General features: G+C 49.0%; 1 protein-coding gene across 1 annotated transcript; it reads right to left on the reverse strand.

Annotated features, from left to right (window-relative positions):
• Positions 1–4,212: 4,212 nt before the first annotated feature.
• QPCTL (glutaminyl-peptide cyclotransferase like) lies at positions 4,213–19,996 on the reverse strand. Its single transcript, XM_088464577.1, has 7 exons — positions 19,669–19,996; positions 7,848–7,988; positions 7,429–7,716; positions 6,548–6,703; positions 5,327–5,426; positions 5,111–5,227; positions 4,213–5,033 (listed from the first exon to the last, which is right to left on the reverse strand). Exons 1-7 carry the CDS (start codon positions 19,849–19,851, stop codon positions 4,888–4,890), a joined length of 1,131 nt encoding a protein of 376 aa, XP_088320703.1. The 5' UTR covers positions 19,852–19,996; the 3' UTR covers positions 4,213–4,887.
• Positions 19,997–21,794: the final 1,798 nt, after the last annotated feature.

Raw genomic sequence — 21,794 nt, forward strand, 5'->3', positions numbered from 1 at the left:
CACTTACTGTATGTCACACATACCACACACACAGTTACTGTATTTCACACATACCTCACACACACACTTACTGTATGTCACACATACCTTACACACACTAACTGTATGTCACACATACCTTACACACAGTTACTGTATGTCACACATACCTTACACACAGTTACTGTATGTCACACATACCTTACACACAGTTACTGTATGTCACACATACCTTACACACAGTTACTGTATGTCACACATACCTTACACACACACTTACTGTATGTCACACATACCACACACACACACACACACCTACTCTGTCACACAAACCTCACACACACACTGTGTCACACATACCTCACACACCTACTGTATGTCACACAAACCTCACACACACACTTACTGTATGTCACACATATCTCACACACACACTTACTGTATGTCACACATACCTCACACACATAATCACTGTATGTCACACACTTACTGTATGTCACACATACCTTACACACACACACTTACTGTATGTCACACATACCTTACAAACACACACTTACTGTATGTCACACATACCTTACACACACAGTTACTGTATGTCACACATACCTCACACACACACTTACTGTATGTCACACATACCTTACACACACACACACCTACTGTATGTCACACAAACCTCACACACACTTACTGTATGTCACACATACCTTACACACACACCTACTGTATGTCACACATACCTCACACACACACACACACCTACTCTGTCACACAAACCTCACACACACTTACTGTATGTCACACATACCTCACACACCTACTGTATGTCACACAAACCTCACACACATACTCACTGTATGTCACACATATCTCACACACACTTACTGTATGTCACACACATACCTCACACACACACACACCTACTGTATGTCACACATATCTCACACACACACCTACTGTATGTCACACATACCTCACACACACCTACTGTATGTCACACATACCTCACACACACTTACTGTATGTCACACATACCTTACACACACACAGTTACTGTATGTCACACATACCTTACACACACAGTTACTGTATGTCACACATACCTTACACACACACACACACCTACTGTATGTCACATATACCACACACACACTTACTGTATGTCACACATACCTCACACACACTTACTGTATGTCACACATACCTCACACACACACCTACTGCATGTCACACATACCTCACACACACCTACTGTATGTCACACATACCTCACACACACACACTTACTGTATGTCACACATACCTCACACACACACCTACTGTATGTCACACATACCTCACACACACACACACACACACACACACTTCCCTTGCAGCAGCTGTGGGTTGTAGACTTGATGAGGATGGCGGCTGGCACCACCTCATTAGGCCCCTCCACCTAGCGACAAAATGCCGCCATTCGAGGATCAATCAGGAGGGGGCAGAGCCAAATGCTGTGTTTCTAATGGATTCACCTCATATTGGATCAGGCCCTGATTCAGAGCCGGACGCTCTGACAGAGCGCTCACTCTGAAAAACGAGAAGGCCGGCCACGATTCAGAGCGGCCTCATGGCCGCTCGCATAGCTGTGGGTGACCACCCACAGCTATAACGAGCGGCCAGGAAGATGGTCACGATGGTCAAGACCATCGGGCTAGCGACGAGACTCTTGTGGTAGGGTCTCGTTGCTGCAAGCCCCAGAGTGCTTTCGGCTCTAACAGAGCCGGAATCTCTCCCACTGACATAACTAGTGATGTCAGTGGGGCCGGCCCCAGACGTAGGCGTTCCCATGGGAACGCCTCGGTCTGGGCAGCCACGCCCCCGGCCTGCCCACCAAAGGGGGCATGCTGTCACTCAACATCGACAGCACGCCCCCTTTGGTAAGAGACCCGGAGCGACGGATTGCCCGTCGCTATCCGGGTCTCGCGCATGCGCACTGGGCCACCACCGACCCACTTGAGAGCGGGTCTGAATCAGGCCCTCAGACTCCTCCCGACTGACCCACAAATTCCGGCATTTTGCAGTAAGGGGGCCGGGCTTAAGAAGATGGTGCCTGCTCTCCAGTCTGTCAGGGGGGGGTACTGGGTACACAGAAACCCCCCCTGCGTGCGCTAGTGCATCACCGTGACTCACGTATGGGTGGCTCTGTGTATACAGCAACATGAAGCACATATAGTAGCAGTTAAATATTGTTGAAGAGAAATCCGCCTTTCTGAAGACAGTCATTTGTTGGGCAGCTTCTGAAACCGCCGCTTAGTAAATTCAGTATTCCTATAGTAGACAATGTAAAAGTAATTGATAGTGTGCCGATGTTCAATTGGTTTCTAAACTTAGGCTTTGCGGTGGTTTCCTGATAGTTTGGGCTATAGTAAGTCTGCAGATTACATACCCGCATGTTTTCTGACATAAAACCGCTGCTTAGTGAATATGCCCCCTAGATCCCTTTCCTCTGCTATTAACCCCCAGAATAAATTTCTCGGCACGGTAACACTTTTGGGGTAAAGGTACTGAAGTACGGCCTTGTGGAAGCGCCAGATTTACTAGGGCCCAAACTTTAAAGTCCATTAGTAACCGCAGTCCCGATTTTCCCGGGAAAGACGCTGCGGCTGGTGGCGAGAGGCTAATACAGCGGGCTGGATACTCAGTGCCTGAGGGGAGCCACGAGGTAAGGATGGGGGAGGCGCGAGGTAAGGAGGGGGCAATCATTTATCAACTAAGGTTCCCAGGCTCCGTAAATTACAGTTCAGGTTTTAAGGATATCCACACTTGAGTCCAGAGGGTTAAATCAAATTGACTGAGGTACTAAGTAGTCACCTGTACTGAAGCAGGAATATCCTTTATGCTGGCCATACACGCTACAATTATCGGGGCCATCCGCCCGATAACCGCAGATCGCCCCGACAATTGTTGAGTGTGTGCGGGCGACCGAGGGTTAAATATTGCTCAGTCGGGCATGCCGAATTGTCCAGCATGCCCGTCCGATTCGATATTTATGGGGTAACCTGTCGGCCGCATCAGGCAGTGTATGCCCAGCCACAGCCGACAGACAGACATTTCCTGTGTTCCTTCCCATGGAAGGGAAATGTCTCCTCCCCCAGGGGCGGAGCGCGGAAGTCAGGGGGAAGGACCAGGGAAATGTCTCTTCCCCCGGGGGCGGATCACAGATGTTGGGGGAAGGACCAGGGAAATGTCTCCTCCCCCGGGGGCGGAGCGCGGATGTCGGGGGAAGGGAAATGTCTCCTCCCCCGGGGGCGGAGCTCAGATGTCGGGGGAAGGAACAGGGAAATGTCTCCTCCCCCGGGGGCGGAGCGCAGATGTCGAGGCTAATACACTGTGAGTAATCTCGGTGTATGCCGCGGACATCTGCGGCTGGCAGGCTTGTTATCTGGCCGTGTACGCCCCCAGCTTTACACCTGGACGGTAACGTCAGATATTGGGAAACTCTAAACCAAGGGTAAAAAGTGTTTTAAAGGGGTATTCGGGAGGAGAAATCTATATTACAGAGCAATATTATGTTCTAGTTATATTATGGGGTAATACTTATTATCTCACCAGAACACGCACTTTATCTCCAAATACAAAGGTTCAGGGCTTTTATTACATGGACTGGGGGTAACTTACAGCTATTTAAGGGCAGTTTGTTTTACTTTTGTGAAATAAGCCCCGCAGAGGGGGCAATAACCGGCCCTCCAGCTGCTGCTGAACTACACGTCCCAGGTGACTTCACTGCATTATCCGGGATCTCATCCAAATGCAGTAGATATGTTTAGTAAATAGCAAGGGAACGGTATGAGGGATAAATACACAATGTGGTGCAGAGATTGTGACCTTCAACGACCAGACACCGGATTCTGTTTCCTGCCGTGCTGGGTGCCGCAAAGTAACGCCCTACGCACGTCGCCATGAATTACACAATCCACACAGGCGGTTCTCTATGGGGCACATTCACTAAAGAACGGCTTTTCAAGGTGGCTCTGAGCGCTGGATATAACAATGGTGACAGTAATATGCGCTATACATGCCTGATATTACATCCAGCCCTGAGTACTGTACCCACGAGGATCGGCAGCATTAAATGCACCATGTTTAGTGACTATACTACTGAGAATCTTCACATTTATGATGACAGATGTAGAAAGCTGCACGTTTATATTACACAGTATCACAATGAATAGAATGACCAGGACATGATACATCTCATCACTTTTACTTCCAAAATCCACGGAAAAAAAGACATCAGCACTGACGGCGGCTCCTGGCTCCGTAACGACCTGAGAATGCAGCGGACGGCTGCTGGCAGGACCCCAACATAGCAATGCCCACCCCAGACTGATAGACTTCTGTGTATGAGATCGCACCGGCACGTGGCCCCTTCCCGAGGTCTCAGGATAACTGGGGTCACAGCAGCTGACACAGGAGACCCTGACGATGGGGGAGGGCGGAATCCTATTCCTAGCATTGTGCAAGTCTGCGCTAAAGTCATACAGAGCATCCACTACTTGTATCCCGTGTTCCCCATTCGCCGTTTCCCTTTAGCGAATCAGGAGGGGAACCGTTGCGCTGGCTGATCCGTCCACATAAAAGTGTATAAAATACATGTACATTATACCTGCACCGGTATCGGTGAACGAAAATCACCATATATCCCGTACGCTTGTAGCCCCTCCTTTACGTGTCCCTCGCTGACCAATGGCAATCAGATAAAGACTAGGCCGCAGGCATTTGGCAAGAACCTCACAGAAATACAGCGGCTACTTTAGTTCTGCCGGAGGCGAGGTGCCAGGAGGTAACGTCGGGGCTCAGAGGCCCTCACCAGGTCACAGCGCACGGCTAGCGGTGATACGGTCGTTCCGGATATCATCAGTGTCACAGAGAGAGGGTTTCGCTCAGGAAGGCAACAAAAATCCGGCACAAATTGGCGACTGTTGGCCGGTGAAGGTTCTCCTCAGTATCATCATGAGTGTGCCAGACGGCGGGGAACGGGGTGGCGATGACATGAAGCACCGGGACGCCTGCAGTATAAAGAAGGAAACACAATCAGCAAGGAGACCAGTGCGGACGGCAGAGAAAGCGGCAGCAATAGTCCGACCTCGCTGCAGGAAGGGGAGGTGATCATCTGCCACAGGCCCGTAATACACGTCCGACCTGAAGTAGGGATGGTCTGCAGGGTGCGAGTCCAGGAGGCCCAGTCCATGTAACCGTTTCTCTATAGATTTAGAAAAAAGTAACAATTAATAAGGGAAAAGGTGACTATAAAGAAACAGAACCTATAGACGGGCGTTATCGGCCCCGGAGCCAGCCTCACCCAGCGAGAGGAGCCTCATGAAGTGCGCCCGGGTCTCAGCAAAGTGGTTCAGAAATAGGGGGTCCGGAGCTCCCAGCAAATCCAGAAGGACAAAGAGATCCTGGGTGACAAGAGACAATGATGGGTTAGATGGACGACAGTATCCCCCTTACTGAGGGGCAGCTCTCGGGAGCCCCCTGATGTGACCCAAAATGCTAATTATCAAATCCACCAACCTATTAAACCCTCACAAATGTGATAAGTGCCTCACAGAGACCGGCCGCGCTGTGCGCCAAGCGCCTCGCCCAGACCCCTCACAGAGACCGGCCGCGCTGTGCGCCAAGCGCCTCGCCCAGACCCCTCACAGTGAAGCAGGTTAGGCAACGAGCGTGGAGCAGGTTAGGCAACGCCCGTGGAGCAGGTTAGGCAACGAACGTGGAGCAGGTTAGGCAACGAACGTGGAGCAGGTTAGGCAACGAACGTGGAGCAGGTTAGGCAACGAACGTGGAGCAGGTTAGGCAACGAACGTGGAGCAGGTTAGGCAACGAACGTGGAGCAGGTTAGGCAACGAACGTGGAGCAGGTTAGGCAACGAACGTGGAGCAGGTTAGGCAACGAACGTGGAGCAGGTTAGGCAACGAACGTGGAGCAGGTTAGGTAACGACCGTGGAGCAGGTTAGGTAACGACCGTGGAGCAGGTTAGGTAATGAGGCTGTGTGGAATAACCGGCTGAAATCTCAGGAGAATGAGGTCTGACCAGGATTAGAGAATACAAACCACATTTTGATGGAAAGCAATGGAGCCACTAAGGCAGATCGGAACGTGCGCTGCATAAAGCGGCCAATAATCCCATATATGTAAATGACAGGAGATCAGTCACACAGAACACAAACTATGGTTCTCCCCCACAAATGTTGCTTTCGGTCATTATGGGCGTCTAAGAATGGCGCACACGCAGGGCCTGATTAAGCAAGGAACTCAAGCGTACGCATGCACCCGGGCGCTGCGAGAATATGCTAATAAATGCAGACGCCCAGCACTACATAATACCACCCACTTCCCTTTACTTGCGTCCTCTATACCTGGGAAGACAGCGGAAACATCGAGATCGCATTCCCCTTCACAGTGCCTAGTTCGCGCATGTGCACTGCGTATTATACGCATGCGCAGATTGCAAACATCGGCTGGCTGCGTGCGATCACAGCATTGCGTTCCTTACTGAATCGGGCCCGCAGTTCCTTACAATAGCACGTAGTTGGTTCCCAGCTCCTCCTGGCATCGGTTCAGTCTCCAGGCGCTGCGCCAAGTGTCGTGCTCCATACAGCGAATCAGCTTCCGTCCAATCAAGTAAGGCCTCCTCGCCATCCAGAAAGTACAGCTGCAGCGTGAGGGGGGAGGGCTGGAACAGAGGGATTGGGAAAGATATATATATTTTCAGATCACACACACAAGATACTAAGCGGCATATATGTGCCACAGTGCCAAGGACATACATCAGAGAGCAGATACGGGACACAGAGAGTCACAGGCAGGGGGGGACACAGAGAGTCACAGGCAGGGGGACACAGAGAGTCACAGGCAGGGGGACACAGAGAGTCACAGGCAGGGGGGACACAGAGAGTCACAGGCAGGGGGGACACAGAGTCACAGGCAGGGGGGACACAGAGAGTCACAGGCAGGGGGGACACAGAGAGTCACAGGCAGGGGGGACACAGAGAGTCACAGGCAGGGGGGACACAGAGAGTCACAGGCAGGGGGGACACAGAGAGTCACAGGCAGGGGGGACACAGAGAGTCACAGGCAGGGGGGACACAGAGAGTCACAGGCAGGGGGGACACAGAGAGTCACAGGCAGGGGGGACACAGAGAGTCACAGGCGGGGGGGACACAGAGTCACAGGCGGGGGGGACACAGAGAGTCACAGGCGGGGGGGACACAGAGAGTCACAGGCGGGGGGACACAGAGTCACAGGCAGGGGGACACAGAGAGTCACAGGCAGGGGGACACAGAGTCACAGGCAGGGGGACACAGAGTCACAGGCAGGGGGGACACAGAGAGTCACAGGCAGGGGGGACACAGAGAGTCACAGGCAGGGGGACACAGAGAGTCACAGGCATGGTCTCACCATGTCCTTGAGCTGCCGGAGCCGAGTATCCAGCACAGTTACCGCCTCTAGCATCAGAGAGCAGGGCACGGCCGAGTCAGTTGCCCCGACAAACAGACGCCCCCTCCTGTCGGGAAGAAACCACTTGGAGTCCAGGTGACAGGCAAATACCACGCGGTGCTGGGCTGCGGGGTCCAGTGTTGCTATAACGCTTCCGAAGGACAAGGTACCGCGCGGAGTAACAGCATCGAAGAGGTCTAGGTCCACAGCCCACCCTGCAGACAAAGACCGGAGGTGACCAGTGATGAGCTGGATATGGAGAGAGGGAAAACCGGTCAGTGACAGTCACTATACTTCTAGGTGACCACAAGCAGCGGAGCTATGGAAATAAGCCTCATTATCCAGTCCCCACAGGGCCACATCATACACCCGATTCTCACCTCTCTCACCAGCCGGCTGCCAGCACTCCCAGGAGACCTCTCAATCAGCATCGGTGTAATGAATGACGACCACATACGCTCAACATTGACCTCCAGCACCAGCGCTCTGATCTGCCCAGATGATAGGGGTCTGGGGTGTATCTGTAACACAGGAAGGTATAGGCTATTCACTATCCCATCTCTAACCGCACAATTCTCCCCTCACCAACGCCAGCGCTAGAGGACAAGCCAAACGCTGGGAGTCACTGCAGCTAGCGACACCTCGCCAACGCCAGAGAACAAGCCAAACGCTAGGAGTCACTGCGGCTAGCGACATCTCACCAACACCAGCGAACAAGCCAAACGCTGGGGAGACACTGCGGCTAGTGACATCTTGCCAACGCCAGAGAACAAGCCAGCCGCTAGGAGTCACTGCGGATAGCGACCTCTCACCAAATGCCAGCGCTATAGAGAACAAGCCAGCCGCTAGGAGTCACTGCGGCTAGCGACATCTCGCCAACCGCATACGGGGAATTAATGGCAGGTGAAATGAGGGTAACATTCACCAGGGAGAGGAGACCAGCTGTGTGTCCTATTGGCTCTGGCAGGCTCGCATGTTATAATATTAGTCCCTATACCAATATATAAATATATTATAATTAATAAATAGGAAATTCCCAGGTGAGAACAGCACAGCCAGGCACAGAGCAGCCCGTGGCACAGCCAGGCACAGAGCAGCCCGTGGCACAGAGCAGCCCGTGGCACAGCCAAGCACAGAGCAGCGCGTGGCACAGCCAGGCACAGAGCAGCCTGTGGCATTTGCCTAAAATATGGTATATGAGAGGCTGTCAGCTGTGTGACAAAAGAGGGCGGTAATGTGGAAAAGGTCTTATAGCCATAAATAAAAGCCAGACCCAGAACTTTGCATGCTTAGTAACTGGTGAGATGTATCAGCAATGCCCTAATGCAGTGACAGGAGAGCGCCCCCTAATGGTGGTCAAGAGAAATCAGGAGCAGGTCACCTCTGTAATATGTAGGACATGTATGTTGAGGTGATGTAGTGATGGGAAATGGGTGTAATGATGTAGGACATGTTTGGTGAGGTGCTGTAGTGATGGGAAATGGGTGTAATGATGTAGGACAAGTATGGGGAGGTGATGTACTGATGGGAAATGGGTGTAATGATGTAGGACATGTATGGTGAGGTGATGTAGTGATGGGAAATGGGTGTAATGATGTAGGACATGTATGGTGAGGTGATGTAGTGATGGGAAATGGGTGTAATGATGTAGGACATGTATGGTGAGGTGATGTAGTGATGGGAAATGGGTGTAATGATGTAGGACATGTATGGTGAGGTGATGTAGTGATGGGAAATGGGTGTAATGATGTAGGACATGTATGGTGAGGTGATGTACTGAGGGGAAATGGGTGTAATGATGTAGGACATGTATGGTGAGGTGATGGGAAATGGGTGTAATGATGTAGGACATGTATGGTGAGGTGATGGGAAATGGGTGTAATGATGTAGGACATGTATGGTGAGGTGATGGGAAATGGGTGTAATGATGTAGGACATGTATGGTGAGGTGATGGGAAATGGGTGTAATGATGTAGGACATGTTTGGTGAGGTGATGGGAAATGGGTGTAATGATGTAGGACATGTATGGTGAGTTGATGTAGTGATGGGAAATGGGTGTAATGACGTAGGACATGTATGGTGAGGTGATGGGAAATGGGTGTAATGACGTAGGACATGTATGGTGAGGTGATGGGAAATGGGTGTAATGACGTAGGACATGTATGGTGAGGTGATGGGAAATGGGTGTAATGACGTAGGACATGTATGGTGAGGTGATGGGAAATGGGTGTAATGATGTAGGACATGTATGGTGAAGTGATGGGAAATGGGTGTAATGATGTAGGACATGTATGGTGAGGTGATGTAGTGATGGGAAATGGGTGTAATGATGTAGGACATGTATGGTGAGGTGATGTATTGATGGGAAATGGGTGTAATGATGTAGGACATGTATGGTGAGGTGATAGGAAATGGGTGTAATGATGTAGGACATGTATGTTGAGGTGATGTAGTGATGGGAAATGGGTGTAATGATGTAGGACATGTATGGTGAGGTGATGGGAAATGGGTGCAATGATGTAGGACATGTATGGTGAGGTGTAGTGAAGGGAAATGGGTGCAATGATGTAGGACATATATGGTGAGATGCTGTAGTGATGGGAAATGGGTGTAATGATGTAGGACATGTATGGTGAGGTGATGGGAAATGGGTGCAATGATGTAGGACATGTATGGTGAGGTGATGTAGTGATGGGAAATGGGTGTAATGATGTAGGGCATGTATGGTGAGGTGATGGGAAATGGGTGCAATGATGTAGGACATGTATGGTGAGGTGATGTAGTGATGGGAAATGGGTGTAATGGTGTAGGGCATGTATGGTGAGGTGATGGGAAATGGGTGTAATGATGTAGGACATGTATGGTGAGGTGCTGTACTGATGGGAAATGGGTGTAATGATGTAGGACATGTATGGTGAGGTGCTGTACTGATGGGAAATGGGTGTAATGATGTAGGACATGTATGGTGAGGTGCTGTAGTGATGGGAAATGGGTGTAATGATGTAGGACATGTATGGTGAGATGCTGTAGTGAAGGGAAATGGGTGTAATGATGTAGGACATGTATGGTGAGGTGATGGGAAATGGGTGTAATGATGTAGGACATGTATGGTGAGGTGATGGGAAATGGGGGTAATGATGTAGGACATGTATGGTGAGGTGTAGTGATGGGTAATGGGTGTAATGATGAAGGACATGTATGGTGAGGTGATGGGAAATGGGGGTAATGATGTAGGACATGTATGGTGAGGTGTAGTGATGGGAAATGGGTGTAATGATGTAGGACATGTATGGTGAGGTGCTGTACTGATGGGAAATTGGTGTAAAGATGTAGGACATGTATGGTGAGGTGATGGGAAATGGGTGTAATGATGTAGGACATGTATGGTGAGGTGCTGTAGTGATGGGAAATGGGTGTAATGATGTAGGACATATATGGTGAGGTGATGGGAAATGGGTGTAATGATGTAGGACATGTATGGTGAGGTGATGTAGTGATGGGAAATGGGGGTAATGATGTAGGACATGTATGGTGAGGTGATGGGAAATGGGTGTAATGATGTAGGACATGTATGGTGGATGTTGTAGTGATGGGAAATGGGTGTAATGATGTAGGACAGGTATGGTGAGATGGTGTAATGATGTAGGACATGTATGGTGAGGTGATGTAGTGATGGGAAATGGGTGTAATGATGTAGGACATGTATGGTGAGGTGATGTAGTAATGGGAAATGGGTGCAATGATGTGGGACATGTATGGTGAGGTGATGTAGTGATGGGAAATGGGTGTAATGATGTAGGACATGTATGGTGAGGTGCTGTACTGATGGGAAATGGGTGTAATGATGTAGGACATGTATGGTGAGATGGTGTAATGATGTAGGACATGTATGGTGAGGTGATGTAGTGATGGGAAATGGGTGTAATGATGTAGGACATGTATGGTGAGATGGTGTAATGATGTAGGACATGTATGGTGAGGTGATGTAGTGATGGGAAATGGGTGTAATGATGTAGGACATGTATGGTGAGATGGTGTAATGATGTAGGACATGTATGGTGAGATGGTGTAATGATGTAGGACATGTATGGTGAGGTGATGTAGTGATGGGAAATGGGTGTAATGATGTAGGACATGTATGGTGAGGTGATGTACTGATGGTAAATGGGTGTAATGATGTAGGACATGTATGGTGAGATGGTGTAATGATGTAGGACATGTATGGTGAGGTGATGTAGTAATGGGAAATGGGTGTAATGATGTAGGACATGTATGGTGAGGTGATGTAGTGATGGGAAATGGGTGTAATGATGTAGGACATGTATGGTGAGGTGATGTAGTGATGGGAAATGGGTGTAATGATGTAGGACATGAATGGTGAGGTGATGTAGTGATGGGAAATGGGTGTAATGATGTCGGACGTGTATGGTGAGGTGATGTACTGATGGGAAATGGGTGTAATGATGTAGGACATGTATGGTGAGATGGTGTAATGATGTAGGACATGTATGGTGAGGTGATGTAGTGATGGGAAATGGGTGTAATGATGTAGGACATGTATGGTGAGGTGATGTAGTGATGGGAAATGGGTGTAATGATGTAGGACATGTATGGTGAGGTGATGTAGTGATGGGAAATGGGTGTAATGATGTCGGACGTGTATGGTGAGGTGATGTACTGATGGGAAATGGGTGTAATGATGTAGGACATGTATGGTGAGGGGCTGTAGTGATGGTAAATGGGTGTAATGATGTAGGACGTGTATGGTGAGGTGATGTAGTGATGGGAAATGGGTGTAATGATGTAGGACGTGTATCGTGAGGTGATGTACAGATGGGAAATGGGTGTAATGATGTAGGACGTGTATGGTGAGGGGCTGTAGTGATGGGAAATGGGTGTAATGATGTAGGACGTGTATGGTGAGGTGATGTAGTGATGGGAAATGGGTGTAATGATGCAGGACATGTATGGTGAGGTGATATAGTGATGGGAAATGGGGGTAATGATGTAGGACATGTATGGTGAGATGGTGTAATGATGTAGGACATGTATGGTGCGGTGATGTAGTGATGGGAAATGGGTGTAATAATGTAGGACATGTATGGTGAGATGGTGTAATGATGTAGGACATGTATGGTGAGGTGATGTAGTGATGGGAAATGGGTGTAATGATGTAGGACATGTATGGTGAGATGGTGTAATGATGTAGGACATGTATGGTGAGGTGATGTAGTGATGGGAAATGGGTGTAATGATGTCGGACGTGTATGGTGAGGTGATGTACTGATGGGAAATGGGTGTAATGATGTAGGACATGTATGGTGAGGGGCTGTAGTGATGGGAAATGGGTGTAATGATGTAGGACGTGTATGGTGAGGTGATGTAGTGATGGGAAATGGGTGTAATGATGTAGGACGTTTATCGTGAGGTGATGTACTGATGGTAAATGGGTGTAATGATGTAGGACATGTATGGTGAGATGGTGTAATGATGTAGGACATGTATGGTGAGGTGATGTAGTGATGGGAAATGGGTGTAATGATGTAGGACATGTATGGTGAGATGGTGTAATGATGTAGGACATGTATGGTGAGATGGTGTAATGATGTAGGACATGTATGGTGAGGTGATGTACTGATGGTAAATGGGTGTAATGATGTAGGACATGTATGGTGAGATGGTGTAATGATGTAGGACATGTATGGTGAGGTGATGTAGTGATGGGAAATGGGTGTAATGATGTAGGACATGTATGGTGAGGTGATGTAGTGATGGGAAATGGGTGTAATGATGTCGGACGTGTATCGTGAGGTGATGTACTGATGGGAAATGGGTGTAATGATGTAGGACATGTATGGTGAGATGGTGTAATGATGTAGGACATGTATGGTGAGGTGATGTAGTGATGGGAAATGGGTGTAATGATGTAGGACATGTATGGTGAGGTGATGTAGTGATGGGAAATGGGTGTAATGATGTAGGACGTGTATCGTGAGGTGATGTACTGATGGGAAATGGGTGTAATGATGTAGGACATGTATGGTGAGATGGTGTAATGATGTAGGACATGTATGGTGAGGTGATGTAGTGATGGGAAATGGGTGTAATGATGTAGGACATGTATGGTGAGGGGATGTAGTGATGGGAAATGGGTGTAATGATGTAGGACATGTATGGTGAGGTGATGTAGTGATGGGAAATGGGTGTAATGATGTCGGACGTGTATGGTGAGGTGATGTAGTGATGGGAAATGGGTGTAATGATGTAGGACATGTATGGTGAGGGGCTGTAGTGATGGGAAATGGGTGTAATGATGTAGGACGTGTATGGTGAGGTGATGTAGTGATGGGAAAATGGGTGTAATGATGTAGGACGTGTATCGTGAGGTGATGTACTGATGGGAAATGGGTGTAATGATGTAGGACATGTATGGTGAGATGGTGTAATGATGTAGGACATGTATGGTGAGGGGCTGTAGTGATGGGAAATGGGTGTAATGATGTAGGACATGTATGGTGAGGTGATGTAGTGATGGGAAATGGGTGTAATGATGTAGGACGTGTATCGTGAGGTGATGTGCTGATGGGAAATGGGTGTAATGATGTAGGACATGTATGGTGAGATGGTGTAATGATGTAGGACATGTATGGTGAGGTGATGTAGTGATGGGTGTAATGATGTAGGACATGTATGGTGAGGTGATGTAGTGATGGGAAATGGGTGTAATGATGTAGGACATGTATGGTGAGGTGATGTAGTGATGGGAAATGGGTGTAATGATGTCGGACGTGTATGGTGAGGTGATGTACTGATGGGAAATGGGTGTCATGATGTAGGACATGTATGGTGAGGAGCTGTAGTGATGGGAAATGGGTGTAATGATGTAGGACGTGTATGGTGAGGAGCTGTAGTGATGGGAAATGGGTGTAATGATGTAGGACGTGTATGGTGAGGTGATGTAGTGATGGGAAATGGGTGTAATGATGTAGGACATGTATGGTGAGGGGCTGTAGTGATGGGAAATGGGTGTAATGATGTAGGACGTGTATGGTGAGGTGATGTAGTGATGGGAAATGGGGGTAATGATGTAGGACATGTATGGTGAGATGGTGTAATGATGTAGGACATGTATGGTGAGATGGTGTAATGATGTAGGACATGTATGGTGCGGTGATGTAGTGATGGGAAATGGGTGTAATAATGTAGGACATGTATGGTGAGATGGTGTAATGATGTAGGACATGTATGGTGAGGTGATGTAGTGATGGGAAATGGGTGTAATGATGTAGGACATGTATGGTGAGATGGTGTAATGATGTAGGACATGTATGGTGAGATGGTGTAATGATGTAGGACATGTATGGTGAGGTGATGTAGTGATGGGAAATGGGTGTAATGATGTAGGACATGTATGGTGAGGTGATGTAGTGATGGGAAATGGGTGTAATGATGTAGGACATGTATGGTGAGGTGATGTAGTGATGGGAAATGGGTGTAATGATGTAGGACATGTATGGTGAGGTGATGTAGTGATGGGAAATGGGTGTAATGATGTCGGACGTGTATCGTGAGGTGATGTACTGATGGGAAATGGGTGTAATGATGTAGGACATGTATGGTGAGATGGTGTAATGATGTAGGACATGTATGGTGAGGTGATGTAGTGATGGGAAATGGGTGTAATGATGTAGGACATGTATGGTGAGGGGATGTAGTGATGGGAAATGGGTGTAATGATGTAGGACATGTATGGTGAGGTGATGTAGTGATGGGAAATGGGTGTAATGATGTCGGACGTGTATGGTGAGGTGATGTACTGATGGGAAATGGGTGTAATGATGTAGGACATGTATGGTGAGATGGTGTAATGATGTAGGACATGTATGGTGAGGTGATGTAGTGATGGGAAATGGGTGTAATGATGTAGGACATGTATGGTGAGGGGATGTAGTGATGGGAAATGGGTGTAATGATGTAGGACATGTATGGTGAGGTGATGTAGTGATGGGAAATGGGTGTAATGATGTCGGACATGTATGGTGAGGTGATGTACTGATGGGAAATGGGTGTAATGATGTAGGACATGTATGGTGAGGGGCTGTAGTGATGGGAAATGGGTGTAATGATATAGGACGTGTATGGTGAGGTGATGTAGTGATGGGAAATGGGTGTAATGATGTAGGACGTGTATCGTGAGGTGATGTACTGATGGGAAATGGGTGTAATGATGTAGGACATATATGGTGAGATGGTGTAATGATGTAGGACATGTATGGTGAGGTGATGTAGTGATGGGAAATGGGTGTAATGATGTAGGACATGTATGGTGAGGTGATGTAGTGATGGGAAATGGGTGTAATGATGTAGGACATGTATGGTGAGGTGATGTAGTGATGGGAAATGGGTGTAATGATGTAGGACATGTATGGTGAGGTGATGTAGTGATGGGAAATGGGTGTAATGATGTCGGACGTGTATCGTGAGGTGATGTACTGATGGGAAATGGGTGTAATGATGTAGGACATGTATGGTGAGATGGTGTAATGATGTAGGACATGTATGGTGAGGTGATGTAGTGATGGGAAATGGGTGTAATGATGTAGGACATGTATGGTGAGGTGATGTAGTGATGGGAAATGGGTGTAATGATGTAGGACGTGTATCGTGAGGTGATGTACTGATGGGAAATGGGTGTAATGATGTAGGACATGTATGGTGAGATGGTGTAATGATGTAGGACATGTATGGTGAGGTGATGTAGTGATGGGAAATGGGTGTAATGATGTAGGACATGTATGGTGAGGGGATGTAGTGATGGGAAATGGGTGTAATGATGTAGGACATGTATGGTGAGGTGATGTAGTGATGGGAAATGGGTGTAATGATGTCGGACGTGTATGGTGAGGTGATGTACTGATGGGAAATGGGTGTAATGATGTAGGACATGTATGGTGAGATGGTGTAATGATGTAGGACATGTATGGTGAGGTGATTTAGTGATGGGAAATGGGTGTAATGATGTAGGACATGTATGGTGAGGGGATGTAGTGATGGGAAATGGGTGTAATGATGTAGGACATGTATGGTGAGGTGATGTAGTGATGGGAAATGGGTGTAATGATGTCGGACGTGTATGGTGAGGTGATGTACTGATGGGAAATGGGTGTAATGATGTAGGACATGTATGGTGAGGGGCTGTAGTGATGGGAAATGGGTGTAATGATGTAGGACGTGTATGGTGAGGTGATGTAGTGATGGGAAATGGGTGTAATGATGTAGGACGTGTATCGTGAGGTGATGTACTGATGGGAAATGGGTGTAATGATGTAGGACATATATGGTGAGATGGTGTAATGATGTAGGACATGTATGGTGAGGTGATGTAGTGATGGGAAATGGGTGTAATGATGTAGGACATGTATGGTGAGGTGATGTAGTGATGGGAAATGGGTGTAATGATGTAGGACGTGTATCGTGAGGTGATGTGCTGATGGGAAATGGGTGTAATGATGTAGGACGTGTATGGTGAGGTGATGTAGTGATGGGAAATGGGTGTAATGATGTAGGACATGTATGGTGAGGGGCTGTAGTGATGGGAAATGGGTGTAATGATGTAGGACGTGTATGGTGAGGTGATGTAGTGATGGGAAATGGGTGTAATGATGTAGGACGTGTATGGTGAGGTGATGTAGTGATGGGAAATGGGTGTAATGATGTAGGACGTGTATGGTGAGGTGATGTAGTGATGGGAAATGGGTGTAATGATGTAGGACGTGTATCGTGAGGTGATGTAGTGATGGGAAATGGGTGTAATGATGTAGGACATGTATGGTGAGGGGCTGTAGTGATGGGAAATGGGTGTAATGATGTAGGACATGTATGGTGAGGTGATGTAGTGATGGGAAATGGGTGTAATGATGTAGGACGTGTATCGTGAGGTGATGTAGTGATGGGAAATGGGTGTAATGATGTAGGACATGTATGGTGAGGTGATGTAGTGATGGGAAATGGGTGTAATGATGTAGGACATGTATGGTGAGGTGATGTAGTGATGGGAAATGGGTGTAATGATGTAGGACGTGTATCGTGAGGTGATGTAGTGATGGGAAATGGGTGTAATGATGTAGGACATGTATGGTGAGGGGCTGTAGTGATGGGAAATGGGTGTAATGATGTAGGACATGTATGGTGAGGTGATGTACTGATGGGAAATGGGTGTAATGATGTAGGACATGTATGGTGAGGGGCTGTAGTGATGGGGAATGGGTGTAATGATGTAGGACATGTATGGTGAGGTGATGTAGTGATGGGAAATGGCACGCAGTATAGGGTAGTACAGGACAGCACAGGGGGGCACAGAGCAGCATGCAGTATAGGGTAGTACAGGGCAGCACAGGGGTAGTACACGGGATAAGGTAGTACAGGGCAGCATGCAATATAGTGAAGTATATGGTAGTGCTAGACAGCACACAGTATAGTGGAGTATAGGGTTTTACAGGGCAGGACAGGGGAAGCACACAGGATAGTAATGGGCAACACGAAGTATAGTGTAGTATAGGGGAGTACAGGACAGCACAGGGGCAGTATGTAGTATAGGGTAGTAGAGGAGAGCACAGGGCAGCATGCAGTATAGTGGAGTATACGGTATTACAGGTCAGTACACAGTACAGGGGAGTATACGGTAGTTTAGGGCAGCACACAGTACAGGGGAGAACAGGACAGCACACAGTATAGTGGAGGATTGGGTAGCACACAGTATAGGGTAGTACAGGAGAGCACAGTATAGTGGAGTATAGGGTAGTACAGAGCAGCACAGTATAGAGAGTATAAGACTGCACAGTCTAGTGGAGCGTATGGTAGTGTAGAGCAGCACACAGTATAGGGTAGTATAGGAGTGCACAGTATAATGGAGTATAGGGTAGTACAGGACAGCACACAGTACAGGGGAGTATAGGGTAGTACAGGACAGCACAGTTGAGTATAGTAGAGTACAGGACAGCACACAGTATAGGGTAGTATAGGGCAACACACAGTACAGGAGAGTATAGAGTATAGGGTAGTACAGGACAGCACAGTTGAGTATAGTAGAGTACAGGACAGCACACAGTATAGGGTAGTATAGGGCAACACACAGTACAGGAGAGTATAGAGTATAGGGTAGTACAGGACAACACAAAGTATAGTGGAGTATAGGGTAGTACAGGATAGCACAGTACAGGAGAGTACAGGACAGCACACAGTATAGTAGAGTATAGGATAGTACAGGGCAGCACACAGTATAGGATAGTACAGGAGAGCACACAGTATACTAGAGTATAAGGTAGTATAGGGCAGCACACAGTACAGGGGAGCACACAGTACAGGGGAGCACAGAGCAGCACACAGTATAGGGGAGTACAGGGCAGCACACAGTACAGGGCAGCACACAGTATAGTAGAGTATAGGGTAGTACAGGGCAGCACACAGCATAGTAAAGTATAGGGTAGTACACAGTATAGGGGAGTACACAGTATAGGGGAGTACAGGGCAGCACACAGTATAGTAGAGTATAGGGCAGCACACAGCATAGGGAAGTACAGGGCAGCACACAGCATAGTAAAGTACAGGGGAGTACACAGCATAGTAAAGTACAGGGGAGTATAGGGTAGTACACAGTATAGGGCAGCACACAGTATAGGGGAGTACAGGGCAGCACACAGTATAGGGGAGTACAGGGTAGTACACAGCATAGGGAAGTACAGGGCAGCACACAGCATAGTAAAGTACAGGGGAGTACACAGCATAGTAAAGTACAGGGGAGTATAGGGTAGTACACAGTACAGGGCAGCACACAGTATAGGGGAGTACAGGGCAGCACACAGTATAGGGGAGTACAGGGCAGCACACAGTATAGGGGAGTATAGGGTAGTACACAGTACAGGGCAGCACACAGTATAGGGGAGTACAGGGCAGCACACAGTATAGGGGAGTACAGGGCAGCACACAGTATAGGGGAGTACAGGGCAGCACACAGTATAGGGGAGTATAGGGTAGTACACAGTACAGGGCAGCACACAGTATAGGGGAGTACAGGGCAGCACACAGTATAGGGGAGTACAGGGCAGCACACAGTATAGGGGAGTACAGGGCAGCACACAGTATAGGGGAGCACAGGGCAGCACCAGGGAGGCCCGCACATTGCAGGCTCAGGACTCCCTCACCTGTGGTCCCTGGACGTCTGTCCTGCTCTCATTCCTCTCCGGTGTCAGGCTCTCCCATAGCAATAGCCCAGCACCAAGCAGCACCCCTGTCCCAAATACAAGGAGGGACCAGAGCCTAGGGGCCCGGCGGCTGGGGGGCCCCTCCGTACCCCGGGGACTGCGAGCAGCTCGGCGGGGACACATTGGAGAGGAGGAGCAGTCATCATCGCTGCACAGGCTCCAGCCAATCAGAGGAGAGCCGTCGCGCTCTCAACCAATCAAACTATAGAGACGCCGGCACAGTGTAGAGTGGAAGCATTTCGCCAATCAGCGTGCAGGGGCGGAACCTCGGCGGCCACGGGGAAAGCAGCTACAAACCCGTCTACGGTGATAGTGGCGGCTTCCAATGAGAGCCAGTGGGCGTGGTGTACACATGACAGCTCATCGTAATCACCTGACCGCATGGGTTGTCATGGCACCCGGTGCAGTCATTGCTGTGCGACGGCGGCCATCTTGCTTAAGGGAGAGCCAACAGGGAAGCAGCTAGATCCCCTTCCGTAGATTGACCATGACGTCATCAGCCATCTGTAGCTGTCACATAGGTATGGTAATGTCTAAATCCCCTTCACGGAGGGGACCCTGACGTCATCAGCCAGTAGTGTATACATCCATGGAACATCTCTATGTTTTAGCACGATCACACACACACACCCCCCCATCACCGACTGTACACACACCCCCCCCCCCATCACCGACTGTACACACACACACACACACACCCCGTCACCGACTGTACACACACACACACCGTCACCAACTGTACACACACACACACACACACACAGTCACCGACTGTACACACACACACACACCCAGTCACCGACTGTACACACACACACACACACAGTCACCGACTGTACACACACACACAGTCACCGACTGTACACACACACACACACCCAGTCACCGACTGTACACACACACACACACCCAGTCACCGACTGTACACACACACACACACCCAGTCACCGACTGTACACACACCCACACACCCCCAGTCACCGACTGTACACACACCACACACCCCGTCACCGACTGTACACACACACACACCGTCACCAACTGTACACACACACACACACACAGTCACCGACTGTACACACACACACACACCCAGTCACCGACTGTACACACACACACACACCCAGTCACCGACTGTACACACACACACACACACAGTCACCGACTGTACACACACACACACACACAGTCACCGACTGTACACACACACACACACACAGTCACCGACTGTACACACACACACACACCCAGTCACCGACTGTACACACACACACACACACACAGTCACCGACTGTACACACACACACACACCCAGTCACCGACTGTACACACACACACACACACACACAGTCACCGACTGTACACACACACACACACACACAGTCACCGACTGTACACACACACACACACCCAGTCACCGACTGTACACACACACACACACACACACAGTCACCGACTGTACACACACACACACACACACAGTCACCGACTGTACACACACACACACACCCAGTCACCGACTGTACACACACACACACACCCAGTCACCGACTGTACACACACACACACCCAGTCACCGACTGTACACACACACACACACCCAGTCACCAACTGTACACACACACACACACCCCCAGTCACCGACTGTACACACACACACACACACACCCAGTCACCGACTGTACACACACACCCAGTCACCGACTGTACACACACACACCCACCCCCGACTGTACACACACACCCCCGTCACCGACTGTACACACACACACACCCCCATCACCGACTGTACACACACACACACACACACACCCCCATCACCGACTGTACACACACACACCCCCCATCACCGACTGTACACACACACACCCCCCCGTCACCGACTGTACACACACACACACACACCCCGTCACCGACTGTACACACACCCCCCCCCCGTCACTGACTGTACACACACACACCCCGACTGTACACACACACCCCCATCACCGACTGTACACACACACCATCACTGACTGTACACACCTGTATACACACACAGTCACTGACTACATACCGACTGTACA

This window comes from Taudactylus pleione, unplaced genomic scaffold (assembly GCF_031769625.1).
Source record: "Taudactylus pleione unplaced genomic scaffold, aTauple2 ptg001691l, whole genome shotgun sequence".
In the NCBI taxonomy this organism is placed as follows: domain Eukaryota; kingdom Metazoa; phylum Chordata; class Amphibia; order Anura; family Myobatrachidae; genus Taudactylus; species Taudactylus pleione.

Coding starts and splice junctions, on each gene's coding strand:
- QPCTL (XM_088464577.1), bottom strand. CDS start 19,851: ATGTGTCCCCGCCGAGCTGCTCGCAGTCCCCGGGGTACGGAGGGGCCC. Junction 6,704..7,428: donor TCCGGCAGCTCAAGGACATG/GTGAGACCATGC, acceptor CCTCTGTTCCAG/CCCTCCCCCCTCACGCTGCA. Junction 5,228..5,326: donor CATGAGGCTCCTCTCGCTGG/GTGAGGCTGGCT, acceptor CTAAATCTATAG/AGAAACGGTTACATGGACTG.